Source organism: Mus pahari, chromosome 10, assembly GCF_900095145.1.
Source record: "Mus pahari chromosome 10, PAHARI_EIJ_v1.1, whole genome shotgun sequence".
NCBI classification, from domain to species: Eukaryota; Metazoa; Chordata; class Mammalia; order Rodentia; family Muridae; genus Mus; species Mus pahari.
The window spans coordinates 112,901,009-112,911,984 of NC_034599.1; the positions used below are offsets into that span (position 1 = coordinate 112,901,009).

Here is a 10,976-nt window from a genome sequence, read left to right on the forward strand (position 1 = left end):
CACCCCTGTGACCTACAACGGACCTGGCATAGAAGGTTCCATGGTTTCCGAGAGAGGGAGAATGGTTCTCACTAAAATCATTGCATTTTCCAGCCAGGATCTGATCACTCCCTCCCCAAGAACACCTCCTGCTTGGCACACAGTACCTACCCTCTGTGAACAGGAAATGGCTGAGCCACTCTGGGCATGGGAATTCTAGTGGGAATGCTCCTACCTCTTCCTGCCTAGCTCTACCGGGTGGCTGTCCCATTCTGGGCTAGGATTTTAAGAATTTGCCCTGGAATGGCATCTAAGAACATCAGGAGGGAGGCAGAGATGAGGGGACAGCAGCGTGTAGGTCTGTGGCGTGTTGATGCCTGTGGTCCACATCTGCGTGTGTGTATACATGCATGAGAGCGGCACATGGCGTGTGTGCGCCAGTGGAGTGCGCATATGCATGTGTGGTATGTGTATCTGAGGGTGTAGATAAAGTGTGGTGGATGTGTGTACACAAATAACCCAGCGCAGGAGAGCGGGCAGGGCCTTTCTGTTTTCTGGCATACACTGTTGGGGAACGCTGGCACCTCAGCCTCTGTATTGCTACAGCCAAGGCAGACACCTGGTGATCATGACTCCATTCCCCGGGAATGCAGACTCTGGGGCAGCACACACACAGTCGGACACACAGGACAGGGAATCTCTTTTGAGTTTATTTTTGGGTCATTTTTCCCATTCGGGGTGCAGAGTGTGGGTGATAGGGTCAAGAAGGGTGATGTATTCAGCTTCTCAGAACACTATTGACTGCTAGCACGCTCTCTGCGCCCTTTGGACCACTGGTGATGAAGAGGCAGGCACCTAGGTTTTTCTGGAGCCTTTAGTCCAATCTCAGAGACCAGTGTCATGTCCAGTCTGCTCAGCCTCAGGTCCTCACCAGGGATTAAGACAGCCAGATTCCATAACCAAAGAAAAAGGCTGGCCACGGAGGGACACAGTGCAAGGGTGACCCTCCAGCTCTAGGCAATGAGATGCAGGCTCACTTGTGAGTGTGAGCTGGGCTAGTGTGGGCTAGTTTTCCACAAGCACCTGTCAGGTCCTGCCCCTCCCATCTGACTTTCCTGTGGATGGCTGCTTTACGTTTCTTGCCTCTTTTTCAAGAACTACAAGGCAAACAGGCCTCATCAGCTCTCTGAAAGCCACGTTTTTCTTGGTCCTTGTTCCACATGTGCTGGAGGTAGACCCATGACTCAGTCCTGGGGGAGGTACCCAAGACTGGTGGGAGACAGAGGGGTTCACTGGGCAGCTGGGTGGAAGTGGTTACAGGGAGCCCATGTTATCTCAGCTTCTGCCAGGTCGCTGTTGAACCTGGAGGGGTTGTGGAGGAACTGCCTTAGCATAGGAGAAGTGTGGAGGCAGAGCTGGGGGCCGGGGTCCGTCAGCGGGTCTGCATGCTGGGTGATGGTGGTGGAGGAAGTGAGGACTGTATTCCCAAATTGGTCCATCTCCTCATACTGCTCGGTCACTGTTCGTGTGGCTCCATAGGACTTGGAGGTAGCTGACCCAGTCTGGAATTCCAGAATGTTCTTTGGCTGCCCTGTGGGCACAGAACCCTTGATGAACAACTCCCTTGTCCCAGCCTGATCCTGGATGTCTCTCTGGTAGAGCAGGGCTTGACCTATGTCCTGACCTAGGTGTGTATTTTTCCCTGAGATATAATGGCTTCCCTGAGGGCTAGAAACTTCCGGAAGCTTCTTTGTAGCTGATTGGACTGAGATGAAAGTTGGAGAGGAGGATCCTGTGCAGGAAGGTGAGACTTGTAGGAGGCCAGGCTCGGCTCCTTGTGGTGTCTCCAGCCTCCTGGAGGGCAGGACGCTCACTGCTGACTGGCCTCTGGCCTCTTCGTGATTTCTCATCCTGTCCTCAGGATGGCTCTCAACCTTTTCTTGGTTTTTGACTAGGGGTGGATCTTTGACCTGGCTGGAGCTTGTCGGTCTGGCTCTGCTACTGGCGGAGACCCTGTTCACACCGGGATCCTTTGCAGTTCCCTGTGGATGGCTGCTTGTGGGAGCCTCAGACTGGAGGCTAGACATGGAGCTAAGAGCCTTGTGCACTGCTTCTTCGATGTCCAGCAGCCTGGCTAGGGTCTGTTCTTTCAGCTGGGCAACCTCTGAACTCACCCGAGTCAGTTCCCCAAAGGCCTGCTCCATAGAGGCCTCAGTCACGTTGGGGGCGGTGGGAGCCTGAGGGGCTCCCCCTCCCAGCTGGGGCACACCCTCAAAGAGCTTCCGCAGGGCCTGCACATCCACGCTCTGAGTTGCTTCCTTCTCCAGGGTTTGCACTTGGCTCAGGAGGCCCTGGAGCTCTTGATGGCTGCCCTGGACAATCTCTGGGCTCTCAGGGGTCCCCTGCTTGGAGCAGCCCACAGGCTGCTTTTTGGGGGAGCTAGAGTGCGTTCGTGGTGGGCTGGAGTCATTGTTGAGAACGTTCAATGTAGGAGACTCGGAGCTCTGGCTGTTGCTGCTGGTTATCTGACCCCTGTTAGGCCTGGGAGCCGTAGCGCTGAGTGGATGCTGATGCACAGGTTGCTTCTGCCCCTTGGAGCTTTCAGTCAGAGGCAGGCAGTCCTGGCCTGCTATTGTGGGAGCTTTGGTTGACCCTGGGCTGGCTACACCTGGCTCACCTGGCTTATGGTCTTGTCCTGAGTCTGAGGTTCTGGCAGAGCCCGCTAAGGGCTTGGGCAGCCTCTGAGGTGGGTGGCTTTGGCTTAGATGTGCAGGCTTGGGAGGTACTGGGGGTTTCTTTCTCGGAGGCATGGCAGATTCCACTTTGGAGGGTTTCGTCTCTGACCCCTCAGGGGTTTTCTGGCCAGCGGGTCTGTTGTGAATATGAAGAAGGGGTTCCTGCAGGGGCTCGGAGGCCTGCTGGATGGGGTCCTCCTGGTGGTGGCCTTGAGTTGGGTGGTCAGGTTCTTCTGTCACAGCAGCTGGGAGAGTAGGAGGGGGAGGAACAGAGGCATTATGGGAGTGCAGGCTGGCACCTGCAGCCTGGGGTTTAGAGGTCAGGGTGTGGTGAGTTAGAGGGGCAGTCTTCAGGGAGGTGTCTGCTGCCTGGAGGTACTCAAGCGAGATTTGGGGCATCACTTTCCCCAGAGGTTCCCAGGCACTTTGTGAATGACCCCCAGGCTCACGATACCCCGGCCTGGGACTCTGACCTTGGTCCGCCTGGGGTGGGCTGTGCCTCGGATGGGACTCTTTTTCAGAAGGCTGGATAGCCCCAGGTGGGTTAGAGGTTCTCACAGGGTGAGCAGCATAGATGCCATCCTGTACGGTCACCCGCCCCCTAGGCAGCCCTCTGGGGACTGCTTTGTCATCCTCACTGACCTTTCTGGGGACTGCTGGGATCCTGGCTTCACTTCCAGCCACAGGCCTGATGCTGCCTTGAGTAACCCCAGTGGCAGGAGTGGATGCTTGCAGAACACCTTGGACAGGCATGGAGGTGGCTACAGGGTCAGAGCCCTGTGGATGCCTGCTCAGAACCTGCTGGTGCAGGCTTTGGGCCTCAGCGGTTGCCAAACGCAGATTCTGCATGGCTTCCTGGAGATCTGGCGGCCCAGACCCTAGAGGGGAAGCAGTGGTTCCTTCTGGTCTTCCTGAGGCTGCCTTCCCTTTCGGCCCAGCATGGTGGATATCCATTTGCTTCCTCGTTTCCTGCAATGGAGCTTGGGCTACAGGTTTCCCATTTGGAAGGACCACTTTTCCAGCTGCCCGAGGTGGAGGTGGGCAGGGTGTGGATCCCGAGACTCTCAGCTGCCCCATCTCCATGGTGGAGTCTAATGGGGTAACATGTATGATGCTCTCAGTAGGGTGGAGCCTCGGGGACTCCTCGGTAGCTGGTCCAGAACTTGGGTCTGTTGGCGGCTCCCACCGCAAACTGTGAAGGCTGTGCAGGTCTCCTTTGTCTATGCAGCTGGCCAGCAGCTGCACACTGCTTCTTTCAGGGGCCCTGCTGGTTAGCTGGGGCTGGAGGGAGTAGGCGGTCAGTGCCACTAGGCCCTGCCCTGTCTCTTGCATCACCAGCCCCGTCTTTGACACAGAGACTCCCAGGCCACAGGCCAGCAGCTGCTGGAGCTCAGGGTCCATGTCTTCAATATTCCCAGGGTCACCAGGACCTGGCAGCCTGAGTGGGTGGAGCTGGAGCTGCCCAGCTGTGTCCTCCTGAACCAGCAGTCCCTGCTGGTCCACATCTGTCCGGCGCAGCACTTGACGGACGATCCGGGGGAGCTCACCACACACCACCTCCTCCTTCTGTATGTAGGGGCGCCCCTGCCCTGGGCTTGGGAGCACATACTTGGCAAGGCAGAGCTCCCCTGGCCCTCGGGCTTCCATGAGGATGCCTCCATGGTGCAGGATGCCAGGGGTGGCATGCAAAGTCCGAAGGGTTCTCTCGGCTGCTGTCTCCTGCCTCTCTGGTGTCCCATGGCCTGCAGAGCCTTTTGGCTGTTCTTCCTGGAGGCTGTCCCCTCTGATGCTCTCAGCTGTCAAGGAGCCCATGGGGCAGTTTTCAAAGAGCCAGGTGAATTTATGCACAGAGCCTGTGGGTATGGACCCCGGGCTGATTGTGGTCTCCGGTACCTCTTTCTTGCCTGCCTCCAGGGCCTGGAAAACCTCTTTCTGTCGAGATACCTGCCCAGAAGGGATCTCCACCCGGCTGCAGTACCTCACAGGCTTTCTTCCACTAGATTGGCCTGAGGTTGGCAGAGACTCAGTCTCAAAGACGTGTCTGTCTGTCTGCCTGTCTCCAGCTGGAACCTGGCTGGTCTGCAGGTGCTGCTCCCCAGAGCCTTCTGCCTGGTTCAGAGACTGGGGCCCAAACATCCAGGTGCAGGACTGTGTCTCAGCCTTGCTCACGGGGCCTGTGACCTCAGATTCTCGCTTCTCTGCCAACTCGCTCATAGGGTAGGTCTCAAACAGCCAGCGGATGGTCTGTACATCACCCTTCTTGGGGAGCTCAGGAGGGGGGCCTCCTGGACCCTTCCCCTCCTCCTCCTCTCGTTTCTGTTGCTCTTGTTGGTGGATCATCTCCAGTGGCTGTGTCTCAAAGAGCCACCGAGTAGTGCCAACATCCCCAGCCACCACTTCTTGCCGAGTAATACCTCGTACCACATCGATGGTACCGGGGCTTCCACCCAGTGTGTCCAGGGGCTGTGTCTCAAACATCCACTTGTAGCCCTGTACATCACCTCCAACTACCTGCTCTCTGCTGACAGAAGTCAGGGCGTGAAGCTGTCCCCTGCTGTCCTGCATCGCATATACGGGGGCGTCAGAACCCTGGGACTGCTCGGCAGAATCAGTCTTTTGTCCTCTGTTTATGTTCCCATAGGCCGAAGGCTCACCCTGCCCGATGCTGTCTAAGGGAAGGGTCTCAAAAAGATTCTTGAAGGTTTTCACGTCCCCTTTCAACCCATCGTTCTGGGGGACACCCTGAGACAGAGGCAACACCGAAGTTCCAGTACTGGGTAGACACTCAGTCACAAGCCCCTCACCCTCCTGGTGACCCACCCGTTGCAGGTGACCCACTTGGACCTGGTCTCTGAAAGCATCCAGGGGTTTTGTTTCAAATAGCCAGAGTGTAGAGCGGACATCACCAGGAATCACCTCCTCCCTGGGTGGAGCCTCCGCCTCGATTTCTCTTTCACCCTTCAGAGTGTCCAGGGCACATGTCTCAAACAGATGTCGCTGATGCTGAACATCTGGGCCAGGGGGGATGAGGTCCGGAGACGGCTGGAAGTCCTTCTCGTCTACCACGATCTCACGGATGGCATCCAGAGGCTGCGTCTCAAAGATCCAACGAGTTGCACTGACATCGGGCAGGGCTCCCTCCTCAAGGGAGATCCCCCGAATCACCCGCACCTGGCTGGGGTCCTGGTTGAAGGCATCCAGAGGTCGAGTCTCAAAGAGCCAGCGAGCGGACCGCACTGCATTGCTTTGAATCTCCTCCCGACAGGCGGCCTTGACTTCGTGGATAGTGCCCTCTGCATCCTGGATGGCGCATAGAGGTTCCGTCTGAAACAGCTTCACCGTCTTCTTCACATCGCCCTTCAGCTCCTGAATCTCTGAGCGAAGCTCTAAAGGGCTCTGCTCCTGGATAGAGGGGCGGGAACCCAGCCGGTCCAGGGGCCTAGTCTCAAAGAGCTTTCTGGTTCCCTGTACATCTCCAGTGGCTGCAGGTTCCCTCATGATTGTCTGTGTTGCCTCCTCCTGGCCTCTCAACGCATCCAGCGGCTTGGTCTCAAACAGCTGTCTGGCAGCTTGGACATCACCCCCTGATGGCCGGAGTTCCGTAGGCTCCTGATCTGAGCTGTTGGTAAAGGAGCCTTCCTCAAACTTTCGAGAGGTGGCCTGAACGTTGCCACCTGACACAGGTTCCCTGGCAGCTGGCCTCTCGTGATCGCCAATGGCATCTAGCCGCCAGTTCTCAAAGATCCAGCGCATACATTGAACATCACCCTCAGTGGGCTCCTCCGAACCAAGGACCTCGGCCAGGTCCTCAGCCACAGCCTCTTCGAGGTTCTTCCGCAGCTCAGGGTGGATGTGTTTGTAGAGACGCCGGAGCTCGCTGGCTTGCCGCTGCTGCTGGAACTTGGAGAAGGACTCCTTGGGGGGCGGTGGCGGAAGACCCTCTGGGGCTGAGGGCTGAGGGAGGGACAGGTCCTTTCCTGTCCTCATTTGGATGGTTGGTGTAGGAGCTACCTGCATCTGGGCATCAGCCATCCTTCAGGGAAGGAGGGGAGAAGCTGAGTTAAGTAAGGGGCAGTTCCTGGGTTAACTAGTACGAGAAAGGCTAGGGACTGTGTGGCCACTACTAAGGGGCTCCAACATCTCTAGATCTCTAGCCTGGGGCTCACTCTGGGGCTGGAGTATGATAGTCCACCCATTCATCAATATGAGTCTCCGCTTCCTAGTCTCACCTGGGTCACTGGAATCAAGCAGGACACAGCCCGCCTGGAGACTCCTTCCAGCCCCTGGAGGGATCCAAATATCCAGTAGAAAAGCTGGATGAATCATCTACATCTCCCTCTGTCAAAATCATTTATTCTGCTGGGTAGTGGTGGCGCATGCCTTTAATCCCAGCACTTGGGAGGTAGAGGCAGGTGGATTTCTGAGATCAAGGCCAGCCTGGTCTACAGAGTGAGTTCCAGGACAGCCAGGACTGCACAGAGAAACCCTGTCTCGAAAAACCAAAACCCAAAATAATAATAATAATAATAAAAACATTATTCTCAGCAGACTCCCAAATAGTGAGGGCGCTGGAGTGTAATCTTGGCAAAAACCTAAATTAAATGAAGACTCATTTCCTATAGTGGTGAAATTCCCATGTACACCACCAGAGGGCACACTTAGCGTGTTTACTAGAAACCTTTCTCTAACTGCCACTTCTTGGCTCTCTCCAACCTTTCCCAGGCCCCTGGGTCCTTGCTGGCAAAAGAGAGGCCCAAGGAGGGGGAACTGCTCATGTTTAGGCAGAGCCAATGTTTAAATTCCAGGTCAGGGTTTTCATTTTACATGTAGACAGGGTCTCAACCCCGATTGGCCTCAAACTGGATGCATAGATGAGGGTGACCTTGAACTTCCACCTGCCTCCACCTTGCAAGTGTGAGATTTCTGGAATGTGCCACCAGTCTACATGCTGGGGATTGGACTCGGGCTTCGTGCATTCTAGGCAAGCATTGTCACAGCTGAGCCACCCTGCCAGTCCTGGACTGACTGTCTCCTAAGTTTTCTTCTCCCCGCAGCTCTCTGCAATTAAGGATAAGCAGCTTGAGTTTCGGGTCAGATCTTGCAGAATGAGTTACAGGCTGTGCTGACTTCGAGTCCCTAGACCTTACCGAAGGCCTGACTCCCAGGAAATTGCAGGATTGGGTGTGCAGGGCTTTGTTATTTGCCATGCACCCCTCCAGTCCTGCATGTCTAGGGTGTGTGGTAGAACATCGTGGGATTAAGGTCATTTCTGCCAAAGCAGCTCTGGACATGAGAGGCCTGCCCTGTCACAGAGTGCCCTCCCCAGTTTTGTACCAGCAAGCATAGCTTGGAGAGTCTATGGCAGGGAGGGCTTCCAGCCAGAATCTAGATCCTGCCCCAGCTTCTAGCAAGGCACGCCTCTCCCTGACTCTTCTTACACCTCAGAGGCCTCACACTCCTCCAGCCATCTTCTGCTCTGTTTCATGTATGTCCTATCTGTCATGTGACAGGTGTTATGACAGTCCCCAGAGGCCATTAGGGGAAGAATGTAAAATATGTGCCCCCTCCTGCTGCCCCAGCCCACTGCTCCACCCTGCACTCAGCACTAAATATAGCTGAGGTCCAGGCCTCAGCAGATATCAAGGCACTCCAACTCAGCCAGGGAGACCTGGTGTGCCCGTGCCCTTTCCATACTTTGGGCTTCTGGAAGATGATGACTTCTGCTTTCTGTGAAGTACCAAGGTATTTGACCTGTAGGCCAACCTGCGGATACCCATCGCCCAAAGGCATCTGAGGGTGTGCGGCGAAGCAGGAACGCTGGTGACAAGGGACAGAGCATCTTCCTGACCTCTTGTCCTCCTGACCTCCTACCTCAGAAGGAGGAGAAGGGAGAGCAGTTTGCCCAACTCCCTCCCTGGCCTCTCCACCGAGGATATGAGAGTCCGGAGGAAGCAAGATCTGACATCCCCTTATGGAGTCCCAAGCAAAACCTCCGGGTGGTCCCTCTTGTCTCTGAGCTCTGTGTAGGAGACCACACACAAACCCATGCCTGTCCCCACTTCTGCTCTATCTAGTCACCACGAGAGTGGCCTGGGCAGATTTCCTATACAGACCACCAGCTGTCCCCAACCCAGACTCCCAGGGACCCCCAGAATCCTTGCTAGGGTCACAGAGGCCAAAGAATCTAATGGCCTGTTGTTAGGGGATACAGAAGCCCAGCAAGGGGACAGGGGCCGCCCATGGAGCTGGTCACGTGACCAGCTGAGGCCTCAGAAAAGGCTGAGGCAGGCTTTCAGGCTTCCCGGCTCCACTCCCATCTGGCCTGAGACTCCTGAGGGCAGGTTTCAGATATAGTAATTTCAAAGACTGTCCGTGAGCAGGTCCCCTAGGCTGAGACAGTCACTCAGCACTGCCAGCTACTCAGGACCACCCACCTCCACCTCGGACCCCCTCTTTGGCACCAGCCTGCTCTCGATGCCTACCACTGGGCACATTCAGATCTGATCTCTCCATCCTGAGTCACCCCAGGCTTAGTTGGAGGATTTCCCCATGGGATACTACCAAAGCTGCCTCAAGAGGGAAGTTAACTCACAGGTTGGCCTGGGTACAACATCGCTGGGGCCGTTTATGCTAAGACCGTGACCAGCAATAGCTGGGGACTGGGCTTGCCCTGGACCATGTTCTGGCTCTGGCTGTCCTGGGTTCCTTACCTTCCACACCTCTTGTCTCTTCCGCGCAGTCTCAGGCTTCTTGAGAGGAAGCCCTGAAGCAAGAGGAGCCCCATTTCAGCATCTTTCTTTCTTTTTTTTTTTTTTTAAGATTTATTTATTTATTATATGTAAGTACACTGTAGCTGTCTTCAGACACTCCAGAAGAGGGCGTCAGATCTTGTTACAGATGGTTATGAGCCACCATGTGGTTGCTGGGATTTGAACTCCAGACCTTTGGAAGAGCAGTCGGGTGCTCTTACCCACTGAGCCATCTCACCAGCCCCTATTTCTTTTTTAGACAGAATCTCACCCAGTTCAGGTTGGCCTGGAACTCAGTAAGTAGTCGAGAATGACCTTGAACCTCAGATTATCCTGAGACAGATTACAAGCATGCAACATCTTTTCTGGTTGTATTTGGTGAACCTAGAGCTTTGTGCATGCTTTGCAAACACTTAACCAGCTGAGCTATGTCCCAGGCCCATAGCTGCATCTGAAAAATCAAAACTTTGGCCGGGTGATGGTGGCGGCGGTGCACGCCTTTAATCCCAGCACTCTGGAGGCAGAGGCAGGCAGATTTCTGAGTTTGAGGCCAGCCTGGTCTACGAATCGAGTTCCAGGACAGCCAGAGCTACACTGAGAAATCCCGTCTCAAACCAAACAGAAAACAATCAAAACTCCAGGCCAGAATGGTGGGCCAGTGGTACAGGAACCTCCTGTTATTTCTGAGGACCAGAGAGAGTTCCATCCCTGGGGGCCATATACTTGGTAAAAGAGAGAAACAATGTATTCTGACTCCTACACTTTCACCACAACACATGGACCCATTCACATGCACAGAAAAATAAACAAAACTGTAATTTAAACATTAAAAAACCCCACAAAGCTCCCGGCGACCACGTGGAACTATCATCTCTCGATGATACTAGATGAGAGAGAATGGGTTTCTTGGGTCCCCCTGAGGTAGCCACAGCAACTTCTGAGCACATACAAACACTTGCCACCTTCTAGAGGTAAGTCCTGGTGGCTTTCCTCTCCAGGGGCCTGTACATCTGTATCACGTCCTCCCCACACCTTCCCCGCTACCGCTAGACTCCCTCCTGACACCCACGCTGCAAGGTCCAGAGGGACACGGACTAGAGAGGGAGGCCAGCCTATAACACAAGAGGGGAGGGTACTCACCAAGGGTCTGGCTGGTGGCTGGGTGCTTTGGGGTGTCTAGCCTTGGGGTCTGTCGCTGTCCTGGGATTCTTTGTTGTTCTGTTCTGTTCCTGGGTTCCACGCCTCTCTCTGCCTTGGCTCTAGGTCTCTGTTCTCTGCCAGCCAGGCAGCTGCCTTTATCTGCCCGGCAGGGGGTGGGTGAGGGTGGGGGCGGGGGAGAGGCTATGTTCGGAGTATTAAGTGGTCCGGTTATTTTTAGGGCTTGTGGAAGTCACTTTTCCATCCTGGGGAATCAGTTACAATTCCTCTGGGCTAGGGAGAGATAGGGTGGAGGAGGAGTCCCATTCAACCCAAGCCTGCCCCGAGGACTGGGGTGGATGACTCAGTCATGGAT

The 10,976-nt window shown here is 55.2% G+C and overlaps 1 protein-coding gene across 3 annotated transcripts; it reads right to left on the minus strand.

Annotated features, from left to right (window-relative positions):
- Nucleotides 1-675: 675 nt before the first annotated feature.
- Xirp1 (xin actin binding repeat containing 1) lies at nt 676-10,715 on the minus strand. 3 transcript variants are annotated; one of them, XM_029543823.1, is made up of 4 exons: nt 10,604-10,715; nt 9,425-9,477; nt 3,357-6,747; nt 2,873-2,959 (listed from the first exon to the last, which is right to left on the minus strand). In XM_029543823.1, the coding sequence occupies exons 3-4, from the start codon at nt 6,744-6,746 to the stop codon at nt 2,951-2,953; spliced, it is 3,399 nt and encodes a 1,132-aa protein (XP_029399683.1). In that variant the 5' UTR covers nt 6,747; nt 9,425-9,477; nt 10,604-10,715; the 3' UTR covers nt 2,873-2,950. The 3 variants fall into 3 exon arrangements, with proteins under 3 accessions (XP_029399682.1, XP_021063810.1, XP_029399683.1); XM_029543822.1 differs by having other exon boundaries at nt 676-6,747; XM_021208151.2 differs by lacking the exon at nt 9,425-9,477 and having other exon boundaries at nt 676-6,747.
- Between the last annotated feature and the right edge of the window lie 261 nt (nt 10,716-10,976).

Bases quoted from the DNA above. Each gene is read 5' to 3' on its own strand.
- Xirp1 (XM_021208151.2), bottom strand. From the start codon at position 6,746: ATGGCTGATGCCCAGATGCAGGTAGCTCCTACACCAACCATCCAAATG.